This window comes from Pagrus major, chromosome 12, assembly GCF_040436345.1.
Source record: "Pagrus major chromosome 12, Pma_NU_1.0".
Classification (NCBI taxonomy): Eukaryota; Metazoa; Chordata; class Actinopteri; order Spariformes; family Sparidae; genus Pagrus; species Pagrus major.
Window position 1 is genome coordinate 8,398,332 of NC_133226.1, and position 21,796 is coordinate 8,420,127.

General features: G+C 40.5%; 1 protein-coding gene across 3 annotated transcripts in view; it reads right to left on the reverse strand.

Moving 5' to 3' along the window:
• rxraa (retinoid X receptor, alpha a) overlaps window positions 1-21,796 on the reverse strand; it is a 114,476-nt gene that overhangs the window by 8,748 nt on the left and 83,932 nt on the right. For 2 of the 3 annotated variants that reach the window (XR_012179896.1, XM_073478003.1), the window contains exons 4-7: window positions 17,503-17,653; window positions 14,795-14,974; window positions 7,867-8,036; window positions 353-482 (exon numbers count right to left, since the gene is read on the reverse strand). Coding sequence is in view for 2 of the 3 variants with exons in the window: in XM_073478003.1 (XP_073334104.1) it covers window positions 353-482; window positions 7,867-8,036; window positions 14,795-14,974; window positions 17,503-17,653 (631 nt within the window). In the remaining variant the exon portion in view is untranslated. Of the gene's footprint in view, window positions 1-352; window positions 483-7,866; window positions 8,052-14,794; window positions 14,975-17,502; window positions 17,654-21,796 lie in introns of all 3 variants that reach the window. The other variant, XM_073478002.1, reaches the window with a different exon arrangement.

The following is a 21,796-nucleotide window of genomic DNA, read 5'->3' on the forward strand; positions in this document are numbered from 1 at the left end:
TATTTTTGTATGTTCTTCTCACAACTGTGCCGGATGGACATTCCCTCACTCTCTCTTAGTATATATTACACCTTTAGTTTGTACAGTAAGCTAACTCCGCTAAACTTGTATCTTATCAGTCGTCTAATCAGTCATGCTAACTGAAACCATCTGTGCGGGTGTACAGGGCCTTTAAAATAACTGCTCAGAATTAAAGTTATCAAAGAGCAGACTAATCTAGCCACGTTTGTTCACACAATAATGGCTCAAGTAGTCACAAGGCGTTTGTCAGCTTATCTTACAATATCAATATTGTGCACAAAACTTATGTCTGACTTTGTAGGGACTTTTACTGCTTTTTTAATCAACTTACCTGCTCGTAGAAGGATGACCTGGTCGTCCAGTGGCAGCTCAGAGAAGTGGGGGATCCTCTTGGCCCACTCCACTAGGGTAAAGAGCTGTTTGTCAGCCGCCTGACAGATATTTGTCACTGGGTCGTTGGGCTGCAGATAAACAGACACAAGCAAACACAAATCTCGAAGTTAGAAATTCAGATAATTCATGGAATTTAAAGGCACTAGAACCCGGCCGATACTGGATTTTTGGGTCCAATACCGATACTAGGCACACATATTTGTTTTGCAATGATCCCTCATGCGTGGTCATTAAAAACTGTGGACAAAGATTTGTAATGGAGGCAGGATATTTTACAGTTTAATAATAAAAGTTACTGTCTATAATAACATCGGTGCACTTAAACTTCACTGGAAGTTTAGCTTTATAAACTCTAAAATAAAAAATAATTTCCATATTGGTGCATATCACACAATATATATGCGATACAATATATCTGTGATAGGCCAAAATTGGCCAATAATACCAGCCAACCGATATATTGGTCGGGCTCTAAAAGGTGCCGTATTATTGTTTTATGGTCTGTGTGTCTGTTTTGGCCGAGAGCCTGGTGTCAGGTCGAGCCACGTATCACCACATGCACATTCAAGCTTACAGGAGTGCTATGCGATGAATAATATCCTCTTAAGAGGAGCTCGTAGGAAGACAAAACAAACAGTGATTAACACACGTGTCATGCGATCTCTCTCAACAACAACAACGGAGGAGGAGGAAAAGAGAGAGATCGCATGACACGTGTGTTACACGTGTCATGCGATCTCTCTCTTTTCCTCCTCCTCCGTTGTTGTTGTTGAGAGAGATCGCATGACACGTGTCTTCACAACATAACAAGCGCTTAGGAGCTCGAATGGGACTTCTCTACCAGAGTGGACAGGGCTTTGTAACAATATAATGATTATTCATACTTGTGGTAAAACTTATAATGATGACTGTGTGACTAATCCTTGCAGGTGACTGAGACAAAACTTTGCTAAAAAGAACACTTGTGTTTCATTTTCTATCCATTTACATATTTCCAAGAACCTTCGTAGTCATACATTTTCAAAGGAATGATTGTAGTCATTTAAAGTCAACATTTCTGAGAAGGAAAAATACACTTGGTTTTGATAATAGATAAAAAAAAAAGGGCAGTTCTTGGTAAATGGACTGCACATTACAGTACATTGTCCATTTACTGCTCAAAATAGGAACATTGACTTGTACCTGAGGGAAATAAAAGGTTCAGGTGAGCACTACAATCTTTTTGATTTCACCTAATTAGATCCAATTAGGCCTTGAGCAGAGCTGAGCATAAAAAGCTGGAAGAGGGACCTTACAGCTCTCAGTCATGGACATAGCTATTATTTTAAAGTACGTTATGTAAGACATCATGCATATGCTTTTAAAAAGCCTCTCTTCACTTTGGGGTTTAAATGGCTAAAGTGTTTCTGTGACCTGGTATATATACTGCTGCTTTGAAAGCATGGTCCATCAAATTGTAAAAAATGTCTTAAATTGCAGAACAATATACCTCTTCATACATTTACATTACATTAAAGGAGACCTATTCAGCTTTTTGGTTCTTTTCCTTTCCTTCAATGTGTTATTTAGGTCCATGTCTTGTAGCTAGTTTGGCACATAAGAATTGATTTAGCACAGCTGTTCTGTTGTTAGCGGTGCTGGCTCAGCCATGTGTTAGCTGACCAATCAGATAAGACTGGGTATTCGGGAGGGGGGCCTTAAAGAGACAGGACCTAAAACAGAGAGTTTAAGACAGAGGGCTAATACAGTGATTCTAACTAGAAGGTATGAGAAAACTGAGCATGTAATTGAGCATTGAAGCATGTAAACCTATTCTAGTAGTAACCCAAAATAAATGTATGAACCTGAAAATGAGCAAATGTGTCTCCTTTAAATCATTTTACTAAGTTGGACTCCCTTGAAATCAATGACAATTAACATTATGTTCTAAAAGATGATTTCTGAAAATCTTTTCTATGCCTGAAATTACATTCTGGTGCTTAAAAATGTTGTTATTCATTTCGTGTTTATTTTGTTCTTAAAAGTATTAAATATAAAGGAAACTAGTCATTTTAAGACATAAACTACAGTTCAGGCAGCCAGAATCTCTGTGCCCTCAATGTCAGAAACATTTCTGAACATGTTAGCTTTTCCTGAGATGATCATTTCTGTGTGCAACTGAAGTGCCAGTCCAAAGACAAGGGCTGCTTGTCCTTTACTGTCTTGATACATCAGACTGGGAGGCATTATTCTTTAACCAACAGGGAGTTTGTGAGCAGTGGTAGAATACTAATGCAACACACATACAGTATGACTATCTCACTAAAATGTAAATCCATCTGGGCGGGGGGGAAAAAAAATCCAAAACAATACTGTCAACTCCTGATGAGTAATTTACCATCATCCCTGGGGAACGTACCCTTGATATGTATGTGTGTAAACAAAGACTGTGCGCACATGCTTTGCATAATTTTAAATCAAGTAAACATCCTTAAATTCTAAGTATCCCTGTGTGAACTCAACACTCCAACAAAAACCGTCAGCAACTTCTCCCCATCTTCCCCCTCCAAATCCCACGATCGATGCTAAAAGCTCGGAGGATCCCGACATCAACTGCGGCTCTCAAGAGAAGATTAGTTCAAGATGAAGGAGAAAACATCCCTCCACTCACATTCTCCTCTTATAATACGCAGGCCAAAGACTATCCCTTCCTCTCCTCCACGTTCCCTCCCTACGGTGTGAAACTCACACTGACTGTAGAGTATCACAGATATGAAAAAAAAAAAAACTTAAAACAGAAACAAAGCCTACACTGTTTTTTTCTTCAGGGGGAGAAAGAAAACAGGCACCCTATGAATATTTCAGCATCTGATCTCCGTGGGAGATGTGGATGGCGCGGCTTGGCGCGACAGTTATTCGCGAGCTGCACTTCCTCTAAAAAACACACAAACAGATTCGGCTAATTCATTCCAAAGGGCAGCCCCAGCCAAAACAAAGAGAAACGAAAAAAGGGGCATCGGTGTGCGCCACGGTCGAGCCACCCCTCCTCATAAGAATACAAGTCCCAGGGTTCTCGTTAAACATGGCGAGCCTCATGAATGTTGTATGGCTATCTTAGCCGTGTTTACACTGACCTGGTTTCTTTGCCTCTGTCTGTGGAGATGACAGGGGAGAGGAGCTTACACTCTCCTGCAACAATCCTCAGGCATCACATTACTGTACTTACTGTTCAAGTCGCAGAACAGCATTTAGGATGTTATCAGGCCACAATGGAGGAGCCCACTGTGACCTGTGAGGGAATCACATTAACCCCCATGTAGGAAAGCACAAAAGCTCGCCTGGGAACACCTCGCAACTCAACTGTACTACTACTACTACTACTTCCTCCTCTTCTACTGTAAAGATTACAGCTGAAAAATAAGAAGCAAATAAGGAGGACGCCTGGGAAAAAACTCAAACTTGAGTCAGAAAGTAAGAGAAGTTATATAATTTACTGGATTTCAGCCCCTTTAGCAGATTTTTAAATGCCTGCCACAAACAACTCCGTCTCCACTCCCAGTAAATCAAAGGGTTTACCGCCACGCACGCTCCACAGCCATGGTCGATCATCCCGGCAACTTAGAGAAATGCCAGGCTTGCATACTGTCCTATGAAATTTTCATCACTTGAGGAGGAGAGACGAAAGATTTGCCTTTCAATTTTTCATTATTCTGCTTGAACCAGACTATACTGGCGTGACAAGCGAGAGAAAATTGGGTACTCATACAGATCGGTATGAAAATGAATTACTCAAGTGTCCCACTTTTTTAGATTGAAAAAAGAAACTGTCCTCATATGTTGCAGCGGGGATGAATCATCAGCTAATTATCATCTAAATAACAGCAAAACTTCTTTCCTTAAGTTTGGGGAAAGATAAGGAACTAAACCTTTATATAAATTTAGATAGAAAAGGAGAGAAATACATAAAAACTGAAGTAAAGAAACTCCCTCAGGATTAGTGAATGATAGCACCCCCCCCCCCCCCCCTCCTTAGGAGACGTTCTCTCCTTGCCTGACTGAAAGGAAATTACTAACGCCTGTTTAACTCCTGTTCTAGGTCACCATGAGATAAACACACTTTATTCAGGTTGGCCAGACCCCAGCCATTAGACAGTGGCGGTGGCCTATTCATGGTGTACACTCATGGCCTGTGCCCTGTGATCAATTATAGCACGGGGCAGCGCCTCTCAATAGAGACCTTACAGGGGGGGAGGCCTGTGGTCGGGACAGCCTGCATGCTGATACTCTGCCAACATTCTGGGTTCCAGTTTGGTTAAAGGGTCAGGTCGAAATTATGTTTTCTTGCTCACTCCTATACTTTCAGTTTTAAGATACAGTAAATCCTTTCTTCTTCTTTTATTTCATTTATTCCTTTTCCAAGTTTTCTTGATTTGGAATGTCTATTCCCCAACAGTATGTACTGCTTTTCTTGTCACTGCTGTTGGATTGTGGATGGCAGCAGACAGACAGCCATGCACTTAATGACACATTGGCATTGCCAGCCGCTCGTTTTCCACTGGCCAGCATCGAGAACATCAACAGGATGGCGTAACAACCAGCAAGAGTTGCTAGTGCATTGCCATTGCCACTTTAATTCAATAAAGGTAAACAGAGATGTTTTGGTGGTTCTCAGAATATTAACAAATGACAAAAGAAAAAACTCAAACCTCAATTCCTTTCAGCTCTTGGCAACTTGTCTACTTGGCAAAAATTAAATTACTTATTTTGTCCGACCAACAGTCCAAAACCCAAAGACTCTGAAAGAAATGCTGGAAATCATTTTATTTAAGAAGCGGGAACCAGCAAATGTTTAACATTTTTGGTAGAAAAATGACTGAAATGGCAAATAGTTGGCAATTCATTTTCTTTTGATTGAATAATTGATGAATTAAGTTCTATTCAGGAAACCTGAGTAATGAAAATGCATCAGGTAATCACTAAAAGATTGCCGAGCCACACAAACTACACACTGAATAATAGCAGGGTTAATATGGTGGGGACAGTTTCTTATGTCAATATAGAACATATGTGCAACATTGAACATACATTTTTTTTTTTATTTTAAACTATATGTGTTAAACAATGTATTAGGTTATGATTCTACTGCAACTATGACTTGCACAGAATCAGGAATTTGGAGAATTTGATAACGATGATAATGATCCCGATGTGATTCCACTTAACGTTGATAAAAACAATGAATTTTTCAGCCCTGTTTTCATCTCTCTTTTGGCAGGCAGCGGGCATCCAGGGACCCACCATGGCTGAGCCCAAACACACTCAGTGCATTAGTGTGTCTGAGCTGCCAGCCGCTCCCCCGTGACTCCCTGCTCTCTCTCCCTCTCCCTAATGTCAACGCTCATCTCCTACATTTCCATCTGGCCCCCCAAAATAGCTCCCATTTACTCACATAACAGCCTTCACATTTCTACCTTTACTTCACAGGACATTTCCCTCCCCTGAAGCAGATGAATCCCAGTAGAAGCCCTTCCTTCTCCCCCTCCTTCCTTCAGTCTCACCCTCCGCCCCTCTTTCCGCCCCCCCTTGCCTCCTTTGGTAGGCTGCTGCACAGCTCCGCTGTTTCTCATGTTCCAGCAGAATTCCTGAGAAAGCCGAGGCTTTGTGGGATGCTTTCAGGAACAGTCTGCCTGTTGCATTATTCATCACTCTTAGTCTCCTCTGTGTCAAAGACAGCCCACAGTACCCAGCTGATACTGAGGGGATAGATGAGGAAACACACAGCTGAGTGAAGGAGCTGATACAAGGTGAACAGGTAAACCAGAGCTCTAAACCATAAACAGTCACCTCCAAAGGGACTAAAAAAGGGAGGACAAACGGTAATCACATCCAGAATTCATCAACATCTTTACCAGCAGACAGAAGGGTGTTGATAAACTTCCTGTCTGTCAGCCTTCGACTCAAAACCAAAACAACCACATGCTTTATTGAAGTTTCCTGGACACAGAAAAAATATTAAACTTTTCAACCATTAAGTCCCAAAACCCATTCTACATGATAATTCTAACTGGATAATGAGTACCACATTTACACTGGAGAATGACAAAAGTATGTATGCATAAGATGTAAGTATGGACACACATTTTGCCATTTCTGAAAAGTAAGATATAGGAGTTACTTGCAGCTGGAAAAATTAGGGAAAAAAATGAAGCCAATGTTGGGACAGCTCCAGGGAGATTTCGGAAAAAGCAGAAAATAAAGTATACGCCATCAATCTGAAGAACATTTTACTTCTTTTTTCTGAGTCTTACTGGCAGTTGTGTTGGACGCATTTACAGTGTGACTGTCTTGTATCATTGCATATTTGTGCAAAATAATGCAGTTCTTACGTACTAATGTGAAAACACCAAACTAAAGATAAGTACATAGGACACTGTGTAAGGACACACTTAAGTCTACTTTAAACAACATCATTGATCAATGATACATTTCAGAAGCATTGACACATAAGAAAACTGTTAAATATGCCACAGCTATGATAAAATGTGAGAGGAGAGAAAGAAAGTAAGGTCTGGCCTTGGACCTCGGTGTCTTTCCAACCACAGGGACTCGGGTCTAAATTTAGTTTTGGGGACATTTTTTTACCCACAAAAAGTCCTTACTCAGAGGTGGTACAATACAGAAGTACAGGAATTTTAGGGGCGGGGCTTGCAGCAGTGAACATTACTGATTGATCGCAGTGTTTTATTTCAGCCTCCTTTTTTTTTTTAAAATCTGCTGCAGCAGACCAGTTTGTGTGTTGTTTCAACAAAGATTTTTGTTTGTTGCGTCAAAAAAGGTGTAAAAAAAAAAAGGTGTAAAAAAAAAGATGTACGTCAGTGCATAAATCTGCCTACTCTTCATGAGTCCTTAGACTGCTGAGGAAATGTAGACAACAACAGGCTATAAGAACCTTGTAGTTCCCTGAAAAGTAGTTCTGGAGACTAAAAGTTCTGGGTGGAAACACGGCTGAAGTATTTCACTTCATGTCTGTTGTTCTAGGCTCTGACAACCCGTAAATATGCTTTCTACCATGCCAGCAATAATACCAGATGAGGTGGTCTGTCAAATGAAAACAGACGTGTGTGATAAATGGGAGTCTGTTATTTTCTTTGTTAGGACACCTCAGAGTCTTCAACACGCCTAGACTACTATGGCCACTAACAATGGTGTAAAAGAGAAGCTTTGTTAAAACTGTCTTCCATTTTCAGTGATAATTTGCAGTCAGGCTAAGGCAAAAACCCAAATAATGCATGAGAATTATGAGAGAAAACATGCTTCCCACCAGCCCCTAGGGTAAATCTAAACAAATCATCCATTGTGTGTGTATGTGTGTGTGTGCCCATGGGCATGAACATGTACACAAAGCAATGACTTGTTGGAGAATGACATGGTATGTGAGTGTTTGCCAAAGAATGTATAAAAATACCAACTCACCGAGTTGGATGGCACACCAAGGTTGGTCTCAATGTAGGTCTCGGTTTTGGGCTCCACCGCCTGCTCCGCCTCCAGAATCTTCTCCACGGGCATGTCCTCATTGGCGCAGCTGGTGGACTCCACCTCGTTCTCATTTCTATCCTTGGCTCGCTGGCGCTCCTCCTGAACGGCTGCATGTAACAAAACTGGTTCCGGTCACTACTGCTGTTTTCTGTTTTGTATTTTAATATATCAACAGTAATGTTAATAGAAAGATTCAGGATTGGAAAGCTTACATGGTTTTGATTACTAAGATTTTAGTTAAGGGTTCAAAAGCTTGTTTTTTTAATAGGAAAAGGACTCTACTGTACAAGACAAGTAGTCATAAAATATTAAAGCTGCAGCAATACATAGCCTTTGTGTTGAATCAAATGACTATTGGCAATGTGAAAGGGGTCACTTGTGACAAACTCACAGAAAATGATTAACCATTACCAGGGTTCTTTTAGCCTCTTTTAGCTAATTGTTTTGGTTTTCCAGCACATTTACTGTTTGGAATCACTCTCACCACTTTTCGAGCAGCTTCAGGCAGCTGTGTTCAACAAACAAGTTCGAATAAACAAACTTTGCACTGCCAGCCGAGCACCGAATGGAACAAAGTTAGCTAACAGCTGTTGAGGTAAGTGGCACGTGTAGTAGCTGAAAAGCTCAATATTTTTCTTGGCTTTCCTGAAGTTGGTGGGGATCAAAAGATGGAATTTTGGACTCATCAGGTCAACACAAATACCAGCTCACACATGAATGCTAATATTACTCTGTGTCTATTGACATTATAAAAGTAGTGTTAGAAATAACAACTTTGTAACATGATTCTATTTCAGGGCTTTGTCTTTTTCAGCTTTGTTTTAGTCACTTTTGCCCCCTAGTGGCCAAAATTTTATTGATGCAGCTTTACTTCAGTAAGTTCATTCAAACACGTTCAGTAAGAATTAGCAATGTGCTGCAAAATCATCATTTTAGCAAGCCATTTTGTCTATCAGTTTTAAAAATACAAAAAATCGTTACCGATATGTCAATGTGGTTAGGTCATTCTAGCTCTTTCCAAATCAACAATTCTTGATTTTTTCTACAATCAAGCGTTGTTGTTTCTAGTGCAACAATCAGTCTTACCTATGAGATACTGAAAATGACTCATTGCTAGAGGCATTCTCTAACGATGAAAACCGCACTGGAAACCATGCGGGTAGATTATTTTTTTTCTGCTTTATGGAAAAATAAATTATGCTAGATGATTCTGAGATGAAATGACCTGATAAGGCTTGATAAGGTTTTGCAACACAGCTGCAAACATAGACGGAAGAGCTTCCAATACTGAATCTTTCCTTTGATTAAATACTTTAATTCTTGCTGATTTTTGAGAAAACAAACAGTTCATAGTCAGAGTCAGTCAATCAGTAGAAAACTGTATTCATCGTTGTCCTTTGTTTGTATCTATACACACTTGTACATACAGTGTGTGTGTATGCTTGAGTGTGTGTTTGCTTACCCATGTGGAGTGTCTGCATGTGTAAGTGCTTGTTTCAGTCAGTGTGTGTATGTAAGCCGGTGAATAGTGCAAGACCCCGTATGCGTTATGCCACTAAACATATCCAAGAGTTCAATCTTCAGTTATTGTTTCTGACGGCGCGGATGGAATTTATTTAGGACCTTAGACCTACATTATGCACAACGCAGCAGTGTGGAAATCTCTCAGCTTCCTTATCAAAGAGATGAGTTTTTCATGCAGTGCTCAATGACAAACAGCCGGCTCCTTTAATGCACAAACCATTTATAGACACATACATAATGTATCGCCTGTCACTCCGTCTTCTCTCTGTGCATGGTCACCAGAACAGCTCAAATAAAAAAAATCTCTGAACTCAAATCAATGAAGACTTTGTCTTGTACATTTTTTTTCCACGTCGTGTGTAAGAAAAAAAAAAATGGTTGTAGCAAAGCTGTGTTGGTTCAGTCATCTGATTGGCTTGGCGAGGAGACACAGGAAATGGTTTGTGTGCTGAGCAGACACCGAGACTCACTGTGGCTGAGGCAAGAGAAACCGCACCTCCACCCTCAAGAGAAGATGGAAAAGATGCATGTGTGTGTGCTTTGTCTTTTCAAAAGGCTATAATTTACCTAATTCAAGAAACCACAGAGAAAGTACTGCGGCTTTTTATAGGTTTATCCTCCACACTTAGATACATAAAAAGTTTTGGACATAATGTGTTGAATGACAGAGGGCTTTTGGAGATTCAATGTCAGCATGCAAGCTTACATACACACCTGGGGAACTGTCCTGCCTCACACACACACATAACGCACACACACTGGGCTCGCAGGATGATCTGTCTTCTTGTGTTTCCCCTACTCTGGTTTCTATTCCAAATCCTGAATCAGAGAGGCCGTGGTCTTGTTGGGGGGGAAAGGGAAGCAGGGGTTGTTAGAAGAGGAGAGGGAAAGGGGCCCCATTTTAGAGGAACTGCTGTCTGGCGGTGGAGGTCAGCCCAAGGGTAGAATACTTGTGTTGGAGTCAGGGAGAGGTGAGGAGGGCTGAAATCATGTTAGCTTTATTCCCCCCCACACCCTCCTCCTCTCTTCTCCTGACTGGGAGAGCATAAATTCATTTAATCCTGTTTTTCTGTGGATTCGCTTAGCCTTTTGGGCTACTGCTGCCTTGTTCTCTAACCACAGCCCTCCGGGTGTAGGGGGAGGCTTAAGCAGCGCTGTGAGTGAGGCGAAAGGCAGTAAATGATAATATCCTTGAAGGAGTAAAGAGCCCAACAATGATATAAATAAAAGCAAGAGAGAGGTGAGGCCAAATAAAGGTCAAGACAAATTGGCCTTGGATAGAATAACCTCCAAAATGCATTTACCTAAAAATACTGTGTATTCTTCTTGTTCACTCAGCTTCAAACAGTAAACACACATGCACCTGCACATGCACACCTGGTTAACACCTGCTACCATCTTCCTGTCCCCTGGCTATACAGAACATCGCTCGGAATAATCTACACACTCTATATCTGTATTCTGTAACCGTGGTGACCATAATGGCGAGAGGCAGGGATTGATTTGTTCAATGTGTGAAAGTGCTTAACAGCACTGCTGAGAGCGCTAATATTTTTAACACCCTCATGGAGTGTTAAAATTCACACCTGACCGCCTGTTTTTTTTCCCCTCTCAGACAGCCAAACTCTTCCTTATTGGCTCTGTAATCTGTCCCCGAAGGTGCTTTACTGTACTGCTCCACAGTCACAGACAGCATTTGCCAACTCAATGTTTACAAGTCAGGTCGCGCTCAAAGACAGAGGAGCAGTAAAAGCAGCATCAAACCATTTCAGTATATTAAATGACTGTTTCAACAATGCCGGTACTCAAAAGCCAGTCTCATTTATTGTGAGAAGATGAAGTGGATGCAATCAATCATGCAATCCATTAAAGGGGAATGTCTGTGTGAAATTGCCTCACACATTGTGCCCTGGTTTCATGGCGATATATGAACTAACTTTTTACACTGGCTGCAGTAATGCACCTAACTTTTTAATTTAGGTGCACCCAAAAATAAATTGAATTCAATTTCTATCATGTAAATGATTGTAAAAAAAAAAATACTATAGGTGCAAAACATGTTTGTCTTTATCTTAAGAACAGCACAGGCTATAAGAAATGATGATAACCTTAGAAAAAATAAACAGCTAAATTTCAGGTGCATCCGTCCGACCAAGGAAAATGTTTGGTCGCACATGACAGATTTTTGGGTGCATGTGAGGTCAAAGTTCCTTTTCATTTTTTTATGCTTCTTTTTAGTATTTGGGATTTGCATTTGCTTCTGCTCAATCTGGGTCAATTGTAAAAAAATAGGCGATTCCAAACCTCATCCATTCCCCTCAACACTCCAATCACAGATGAGAAAGAAGAACTTGGTCAACCTCAGACAACTTCTCTGGAGTGTATACAAAACCCATTGCTTTAAGTGTCGAAAAAAATATTAGTGAAATGCCAAATGGAGGTGGAAATTGCAAATCAATTTGCTCATTCAAATAGTTGAATTGTTCAGTTTGAGATTTGTACTGAATCCTATTAATCTTCAAATGCACTTTAGTGCATGTGAGTATGTGAAAGCATTCACAGTTTTTTCATTTGGCACTGATTCAGACCATTTTCAGTTCAGTTGGTTGTTGTTTTCAGCCAAAACTAGGCCTATACAAGCACTCAAGCACTGTTTATAAGGCGAGAAGCTCAGCAGCCACCTATTTTTCTCCTTTTTATCACTTCATGATTGTTTTTGTGGCTTTTGCCGGCTTTCAGTAAACCATGAACCAATAAGTAATCATGTCTGAGGTGACAACAGTGCTTTCACTCAACTGTTAGGAAGGCTCCACGGCTAAAAGCTACTGATTGATTTTGTGACTTTTTTTTTCGGTGAGTCAGTAGGCTACAGTCAGTTCAGTTTAGAGATTCTGTGTTAAGAGTTGTACGTGTGTGGTACAAGTCAATGCTAGCTTAACCAACACTGGTTTGAAGGTCACACTATCTTTAAATATAGATTTTGTCAACTAAACTGTGCAAAAACGTTACTAAATCCCCATCAAAAACTATTCATTAGCTGGTGTTTACCGACTAACTAATGCAGGAACATGTAAGAGTCTTTCTTCAACACAAACTTCTACTGATTAATTTGTCTTTTATTCATATTTCCCTTAATGGATAGTTCTATAATCCCCAGTCTCTACTGAGAGAGGACAGGGCCTCTGTGTTGTGGAGGAGTGATTTAAGCTTGGAGGAATGTTTGATTGTTATATCTTGAATAAATCCTTTAATGGTGAAATAATGCCTTTCCTGTCCACAGCAGGATGATATGTTATCTGAGTTTTAAAACTTAAAACTGCACACTGACATGCAATGTTTGTTTTCAAGAAGCTGTCAAATGTATCATCATTAAATAACACTAATGATCAGTCATGATTTTAGATTTTATGGCTGTAGTTGCTGGAGTAGGTGCCGATGCAGACCATAGGAAATTGCCTGTGTCAGTTTGAATTTAATTCTTTAACCACATTGACATGGACACTGACAGTATGGTTTTAAAGGGAAAGTTTGATCAATGGTCTCTCGTCCACAACTACATGTTCTGTATCTGCAGTCTCAGCAAGAGACTGATTAAATCTCTGTATCCATTTGAAAAGGGCAGGAGCAGTGCATGCCATCAGTAGCCTCTAATTTGAGGAATGTGGTGTACATTGTCGCCACACCATGAATTACAGGACATTATCCAATTTGAGTGCTTGGATTAAATTTTGTGAATTGAGTATCTTGCAAAATAAGCACACACAAAATCTTTGTGCTTGTGAAAACAAAATTTATGTAGGCTGTCCCACACAACATCCATGTTTATACATTTAATTAGGAGCACAAGAGCACGGATGATGACATCCAGAGAATGCAAAGGAGGCAAAAGTTCACAGAGCTCCATTGTGATGTTTTTATTTCTACAGTCTACATGAGTGAGCGCCCAGAGGACTGGCTGTTCTCACAAACCCTCACTCTTTCTATATCCAGCAGTACTGCAACAGCCAAATTCATTATTTCCCCCAAAGTGGTGCTGGAAGCAGAACATTTTTAAATACAGTGGAGCCTATGGCTGCAATGTACTGCGTGATGTAGCAGAGCAGAATCACAGCTTCAAGTGCTACTGTAAAACTGGATTGAGGCAGGATGGGAAACAGATTGCTTTACTTTTATGAAGGAAGCAGAAAGGGACATCTTCTAACCTCAATGTCATATCTCAGGGGCTTTACATTTGCCCTTTGTTTATCCATGTCCAATGAGAAATCAAACAAAATCAAGTTTTATATTTCTGAAAAGACAAAGTAGTGGGTTTGCTTTCCTTTCTACTGCATCTCGCAAGCTTTTGTATTGGGTGTGGACTCATTTCACTCACTCACTCATATTCAGAACATCACATTCAACTGCAGTTCGAGGAAAAAACAAAATCAGATTAGTTTGGAGTATACAGCCAAATGAAGTCAGTCTGGATTCTATTGTCCTTTATGAAAGTGGCCCTTAAGCTTGTGATTGGGACCCACTGAAGGGGTCTCTTAATAAATCTTCCCAGGTCGTTAAGAGTTAAAGGAAAAAAAAAACCTTACCTAAGCAAAATTAGGTGTAATTGTTCCAGAATTTATTCTATCCTTTGCTTCATTTGAATACTTAAAAGGTGCACCTTGTGGTTTTGGAGGTGAAATCTTAATCAGAAGAGAAAGATTTTCATTGACAGATTTTTTTATCTTTAATGCCGAAACAAACTCTCTTTGTTTTCATGACTGAATAAACTGAATAAACAAACTGACCTTAAGGGACAATACAGTACCATACGGTTTTACTTTGTTTATATTTGGCCCCAAAATTCTGAGTTTGAATTTCTTCTCCAAAACAACATAGAGCCCCTTTAATAAGGCAATCATGACGAGAAACGATTACCATGATAATGATGGTCTTTGGTTAAACTGCTCATAACCTATGAAAATGTTCAAACTGATGGGGGGTCACATAGAAAAGATCTTCCTAAACCAGAATTTATTATTAGGGATGCATGATATGGATTTTGTTCAGCCACTACTGTTAACTGATTCTTCTCATGGCCAAAACAAATAAAATAACCAATGATTTCAGATGTTTGTATTTTAAAAAGCATACCTGAGGATACGAAAGGCTAAGATGTAGTGAGCAAAAATAGATGTGTGTGTTTCTGGTTACACAAATACAAAATATGTTCCATCACATGCACTACACTTTCCTTCATTTCCTAAAATAGGGCCCTTATTTGTGTCTGAGTGTGTGTTTATGTGGATGAGAACAGACGTGAGGGAATGGGTAAATGGGACTTTATCCTCAAAGGTATGTGCTGTACCTTCTCTCTTCATGCCCATGGCTAAACACTTCTGGTAGCGGCAGTACTGGCAGCGGTTCCTCTGGCGTTTATCGATGACACAGTCCTTGTTGTCGCGACAGGTGTAGGTCAGGTCTTTGCGCACCGTCCTTTTGAAGAAACCTTTGCAGCCCTCACAGCTGTATACTCCATAGTGTTTACCTGACAGGAGAGATTCAGACATGGTTTGTCAAATACATATTTTTTCGAGTCATATTTTCAGCACATTAGTTGCTGTCAGTGGCTTATCTTGTCCATTATTCCGTGTAGTAAATTATCTGCCAACCACTGACCATCAGAAAAGCAAAATAATCATGGTGTGCACTTCAGTTTTAATAGCAGATTTTTCAAGAGATCAGAGGACAGAAACCCTTACAGTCTGAGATTAAGTGCGACCACACAAACAGCACACAGGAGCCAGCTAGGAGGTAGCAAAAGAGCAATTATAATCAAAGGCCTATTAAAGAGAACAGACCATGTGTTTGGGGGTTAAGCTGAGGTGAAAAAAAGGGCCTCTAGAAGGTTAGCAGGGGACCCTCATAGATGTTACGGTAGTGTTGTCACGTCCACTGTACCAAACAGGTCTTTTGTTATTTATGACGGATGGAGCCCATCTGCACTCTCCAGTTGTTGTTCAAACTGTTTCTTTGTTATGTCTTTGTAAGTCAGACCACCAGAGAAGATAAATAAAGCCTACGTGCACAGTTAAATGAAGCATGACTTGCTATTAAACATTCTTTTGATTTTCTCCCTTGGGTCCACGTAGCAGCGATGACGCAGGATGATGCTAAAACTGTCCAGTGAATTAGATATCCAGCTTTGTCCTGGGGCTAAACATTTTTCATGGTTATCTCCAGAAAAACATTTGAACACAGGGTTATTTGTCGACCGTGTGAAAACAACATCTTAAACCTTTCTTTGGGAAGGGGGCTGCTGTGTATGCCACAACAGTTAGCCATGGGTTATATGTTCTTGTGGTTAAAGTGGTTCAGTTAGGTGTTGACCAAATGATAGATCATTTAAGAGAACCCTGTAGGGAGTAAAAAAAATTACGTTTTCTGTTTACACTTTCTTTTTGCAAATTTGTGACAGATTTCACAACAGTTCTCATTGCCATTTTCAGTTGAGTCCTTTTTGTCTAAGTGTAAGTTTAAGTTCAAGTTTAAGTCTGGTATGAGGCAACATTTTGGATCTCCAAAAAGAGGAGCGAGAAACTGACATGCACAGCCATGCAGGGTTAGATGTTGTGGCTGTTTTTGCATGTTCCAGTAATACATTGAAAGAAGTCATATCCTGCTGATTTTTAACTGTTTGTATCTCTCAAAAGGCCTCTTTGTGGCTGAAATTTAAACTGAACTTCAAAAAAGTCTCAAAAATGTTAAAATGCAATTGTCTTGTTATTTGTAATTTGAGTCATCACAAAAATACTGACATGTGATCCTATTTCATGTATCAAAACCAACCCTAAAGCAGTGGAAAATGTATCTTTACAACCCCGTCTGACAGTGTTCCAGACAATGTGTCAGTATTTATACTTGCACTGTTGTTTTCTAACAAAATTCGTTATCAAACTGTGTTCTGAAACAGGTCCCTCTCAAAATGTCCTTCTATTCGCCTCCAGTCTTCATTTTCTGTGAGCAGTCCCTGTTGGAAAAAAAAATGCAAAAAGAAAAGATGCTCACCCACCCACATCACTACGATGATGGCGTCACCAGGCTTCATGGTAGGGATGCTGTGAGATGAGTGATGGGCTGTGCCTGGTTTCCCTCAGACACAGCACTTCTCTATTACAGCCGAAGCTGAATTGAGGTTTGGTTTCATCAGACCGTACAATCTTTTGCCTCATGATTTCACTTTCTTTCATCTACCTTTATGGTGCTGCCCTCATATGCATTTTCTCAGGAGTGGCTTCTTTCTGGCCTCTTTGCCATTTAGCCCAGATTTGTGAGGAATTCCTTTGACTGTTGTCCTTCCAAGAAGATCTCCCACTGCAACAAGCTGCAGTATGTAGTTCTGCCAGAGCAGTCCGTGGAGCTGTTCTCTGACCAGAGTTCATCTTTGGATCGTCTTTGGAGGTTTCTCAGTGTGGTCAGAACACCAGCTTTAGTAAGATGGTGGGTAGGCCTGCGTTCTTTTCATTTGGTAATGATGGAGTCTTGTGTAATCTGAGCTGTTGTGAAATTATTTTTATACATTTCCCTCACAATTTTCCCTAAATTATATAATCCCCTGCACTTCTTGGTAAGGCTTTGACTCAACAGTCATCTCGAATCAATTTAAGGGAAGTTTTTTTTATGTTCACAGTGTAATTTTAGTGTATTTATAAGAATTCTAAACCAACTTGGACATTGTGGGTCATTTTGTACAGATGAGTCACAAAACAACAATCAGAAAACTTTTGAACGTTTGAGTGATTTTATTCAAGAATAAGAGTCTTAATTCTCTGATTTCAGCTTCTTAAATGCTTCTCGTTAGTTGCAGCCGTAAACACCACAAAAAGTATGAAAAGGCAAGCAGGGTGAAAACGTCCTGATGGTACACAGGTAACTCTTTTCCAATAAGAGCATAGAGAGTAAAGTCCTTTCATTTTAAATATTTAAATCTCATGATTTTTAATTATTCAATGCTTCCAGTGTGCACAGTACATATGGTCGTTCAGTGGGTGTGTATCACAGTCTGATGTCACTCACCTGAGGAGCGGTCACCACAGATGGCGCAGATGTGTTTGGTGAGCGACAAGACCGTGCCTGAGGGCTGGGCGGGCACCTTCATCACACCGTTGAGGCCCAGGGGGGGCTTGATGTCCTCTGTGCTGCTGACCGAGTTCATTGGAGAGTTCAGCTGGAACATCAACACACACAAACACACACGCCCACATGTCACAAAACAGCCCTTCTAGACTCAAAACCTGCAGCATTATACACCCCGTTGCACAAGCCCCGTCAAATAGCTTAGCTGCTGCGGCATAGTTAGCTGATGACATTAACTATTGAATGAGGGCCAGGTCTGCTGAGGAGAGAGAAGGCTTGGTTACACATACAAACGGGGAAATAAATCTGAGTGGAGTTATGTCATGCAGGTTGTCCTGAACAATTTGCTAGATTCAAAGAGTGAAAATGATGTTATGACTTCTGCTACTCAATACAGATGGTCAGCAGTTCTAGCAGCAGCTCTTTTTGCCCTCTCCCATTGCTCCCTCCATCTCTCTCCTCCCTCCTGTTTTAGATCTAAATCTGGCACAGCAGGATCCTGCACCACTCCACCCCAGGAACTCTTTTATTCATGCTCTCAACAAGCCCCGCTGGCTCCCAAATGTTCAGCACTAGCATAACTCCGCTGCAAGATTTATCAGTACAGCTGAATAAAAGAGACAGCATTTGTTTTAGCAGAAGTGCAACTGCAGCGCTAGGTCTTACTTCAATTGCTGCCTCCCTCCCTCCCTTGCTGAAAAAATTAATCTCAAAGTGACCTCCCATCGCCTCTTGCTAAAAGTTTGAGCAAGGGGAGACTAATTACTATAACTAGCACCATGCGGTTTCCAGAGGAGATAAACATTAGGGGGCAGGATATAAATTATCCTAAAACACTAAATGTACTCAATGGAGCAGAGGCTAGCTAACCATTAGCACCATACCGTGAAAACATTGGAAAAGTAAGAGTACCGGTCTGTTTGTCTAGGGGCATTAAAGCGGGGGAAGAAAAGTGGAAAGATATGGAATATATTCTGACAAGTGGATCCTCAACAAACACACTGACAACTGATGGGTGAGAGGCAGAGCAGAGTTGGCAGCGTAGCAACATGGGCTCATATAGCCTGACATGTTTTCATTAAGTTACCACATGTGAGACATGTCTGATAGCACAAACATGTCTTGGCTCTAAATTTAGCTCAAAATGTATTAGAGAAACCCTGTCTCTGTGTGAAGACATCGGGCAAGACAGAAGAACTATTTTGTGTTTTTTAACAACGAGATGAACATGACAGTTTAAGACAGTTTGTCACCCTTCAGCTGTGTTTACATCGATCTGACTGAGTACATTTGCTGCTTTCTGGGAGAATGTAGAGATGTATACATCACAGCAAACCATGCTCTTTTCCGAAAACACAAAGCAGATTTATTTATGACTCGAGTTGGGATGCTGTGAAAAAGGTAAATAAAAACAGAATGCAGTCATATGCAAACAAACTGTGTTTATCAACAATGGTTTAATAAAGTGTTCCTGATATATATCCTTTATACAATCATGTGTGCTTGTTAACAACTGAGCCTTTTGGGGATGCCCCTTTCATACCCAATCATGATACTATCACCTGTTACCAATGAACCTGTTTACCTGTGGAATGTTCCAAACAGGTGTTTTTGATCATTCCACGTTGCCCCTGACCCAAGTTGTTTAAAAACGTGTTGCGGACAGTAAATATTTAGAAACAACAATAAAGTTGGAAGAAGTACAACAGTAAATGTACTGCCTTTGCCCTGTTTTCAATCACCCATGTGTTTTATTTATGTTTTACACAGCGTCGTTTGGAATTAGTGTTGTTTTAACTCTCGGATGGCAACTATGGATTATTCATAGGATTTATCCAGTAATCGGACAAGATTACTGGTCACACTATTTTGTTTTTTGTGTGTAATGAGATCTATAAAACATGACATGAAAGCGAACAAACAGACATGACTGCAGTAGAACACAGAGACCAAAAACAGTGCTGCAATATGTTTAAGAGACAAAAAAACAGGAATGGGACTTGGTATACATACCCTGGTGTATGGGTGTGCATGTAAAAGGAATTGGTGCTGAAACGATTAGTTGATTATTCAATCGACAAAAGAAATTAAGTGCTTTATTATCAACCCAAAACATCAAAGGTTCTGGGAAATTACGATGGGTTTTACAGTAATCATTATTTTCTGACTTTCTATATTACACAAAATAAAAAAATCGAAGGATTCAGCGGAGGCAGAGACATCTTGACCTTTAGTTATCTGAATGAGTCACGCTCCCTTCAAACCTGCTTCCCATAATGCAACTCAACAATGTTTTTTGTTAGACCATTCCTGGTTCTTGGACTTGACAAAGCTCTTCTAGAGCCTCAGAGGACATATACCGCTCACTTGTAAAGTCAAAGTTCAGTGGAGTGCCCCTTTACATATGGCTCTTCTCTTGTGTGTCTTTTAAACAGCTCTGCTTCTTTCAAACAGAAGTGTTTATCCACTCTTCCCCATCTTGTAACTTATGCGGTCAATACACGACCGTGCACAAACAAACCAATGCATCACTCATCAACAGCAACATCACAGAAACACGTACAGGGAAGATGTACCAGTTCTCTTAAACTACCCAGAGACACAACAGTATTAACCTTCAAACATAACGATGCCTGATGTAGAGCAGCTTTAACACATACCTGCACATTTATATGCAGTAAATACACATGTACATGCACGAGTACCAGTCCATCAAAACACAAATGCATAGACACAAATATAACACATGAACCTGCACATGACATACAGTACAGGCACACATAGGCAAGTACACACTGTGGCTCCTGGCATCTCATTTCACCTTTCGCTCTTATATTCGATTCCTCTTAAAGAGCTTCAAAGTTTGAAAAATCTCCGCTATGTTATATATACATTTCTGCTTGAAGCGACAGTACGCTTACATTGAGCAAAATATTCCAAAGCACGGTGCCTTAACATCACATCAAATAGAAAATATTAGATGTTCTGAATCGTTCTTTACACATTCCAACAAAACTCAGCATGACATATGTGGTGTCATGGGAACCTGACTTGAATATCAAATATAAAGCTGATGTGGGTTTGAATGTTGGGCTGCGTTTGAATGATGGTTCCACTGGTGGGTTCAGAGGGTTGAAAAGGTTAAAGCCCTCCGCCACATGAAAACGTTCAACTCACACCCTGACACCCACCACTGTCCTGCTCTTCACACCATGTTTACACACACAGCTTCGATAATAAAAAAATATTCCGATTATTTTTTAGATTTGTTATTTTTCTTGTGCGCTTACTGATACTAAATGTGTCATTTAAACTACCAAAACAAATGTTTGCACTCTTTTAATGAATAGTAGACACATAGTAAAAGAACAGGTATTAATATGCAACTTTATGTTGGCAAAATACTGCCAGGTGCAGGACAAGCCGTTCTTGCTGGGAATCAGACAAATTTCGGGAGCTCCTCCAAGACACAAAGGCACCAACACAGCTGTATCACTTGTTTGGAACCAGCTTCAGCAGCATGTGCACACACCCACATCTCTGCACATACACCCACATGCAAACACACACACACACACACACACACACACACACACACACACACACACACACAAGATGAGGTCTTACCTCAGTTAAACGCCCGAGTCTAGTGTTTTTTCCCCCCAACGCAGCACGAACACAGCTGTCTCCTTTTGCTGATATCGTCTCTATCAAACCCTCTGTCTGTCTGACAGAAAAGGCTCTTCTACTCACAATCTATTTTCAGTAAACCTGCAACTCAATCTCAGCAACATTGCTGTGGGGTGGGGTGGGCAGGCTTGAGGGGGACCTTTCTTTCTCTTCTGCCCATGGCAATGGAGGCAAGGCGGGGGGATTAAAGTGGCTCAGAACTGGTTCTGGAAATAGAATACATGCACCCTCCCCTACAACACATACATGTGACCCTTCACAGGGAGGTATGCCAGCTGTGTGTACACCCAAATTGTCTTGGGAAACCCCTCGACGCTACTCTCCTTACATACTGTCTGTGACTTTTTTTTTTTTGTTGTATCTGGGCGTCAAACTTTTACACACCGAGAGAGAGAAACAAATGAGGGGAATTTAACATCAAGGACTGGAAATGTAGGACATAAGATTCCCTGCAGTGCAATGTACAACACAAGCGCCTGAAATGCTCCAGCTGAACAACACAATTTCATGTGCTGCAGGTGTTACATAACATATTGTGGAGGAC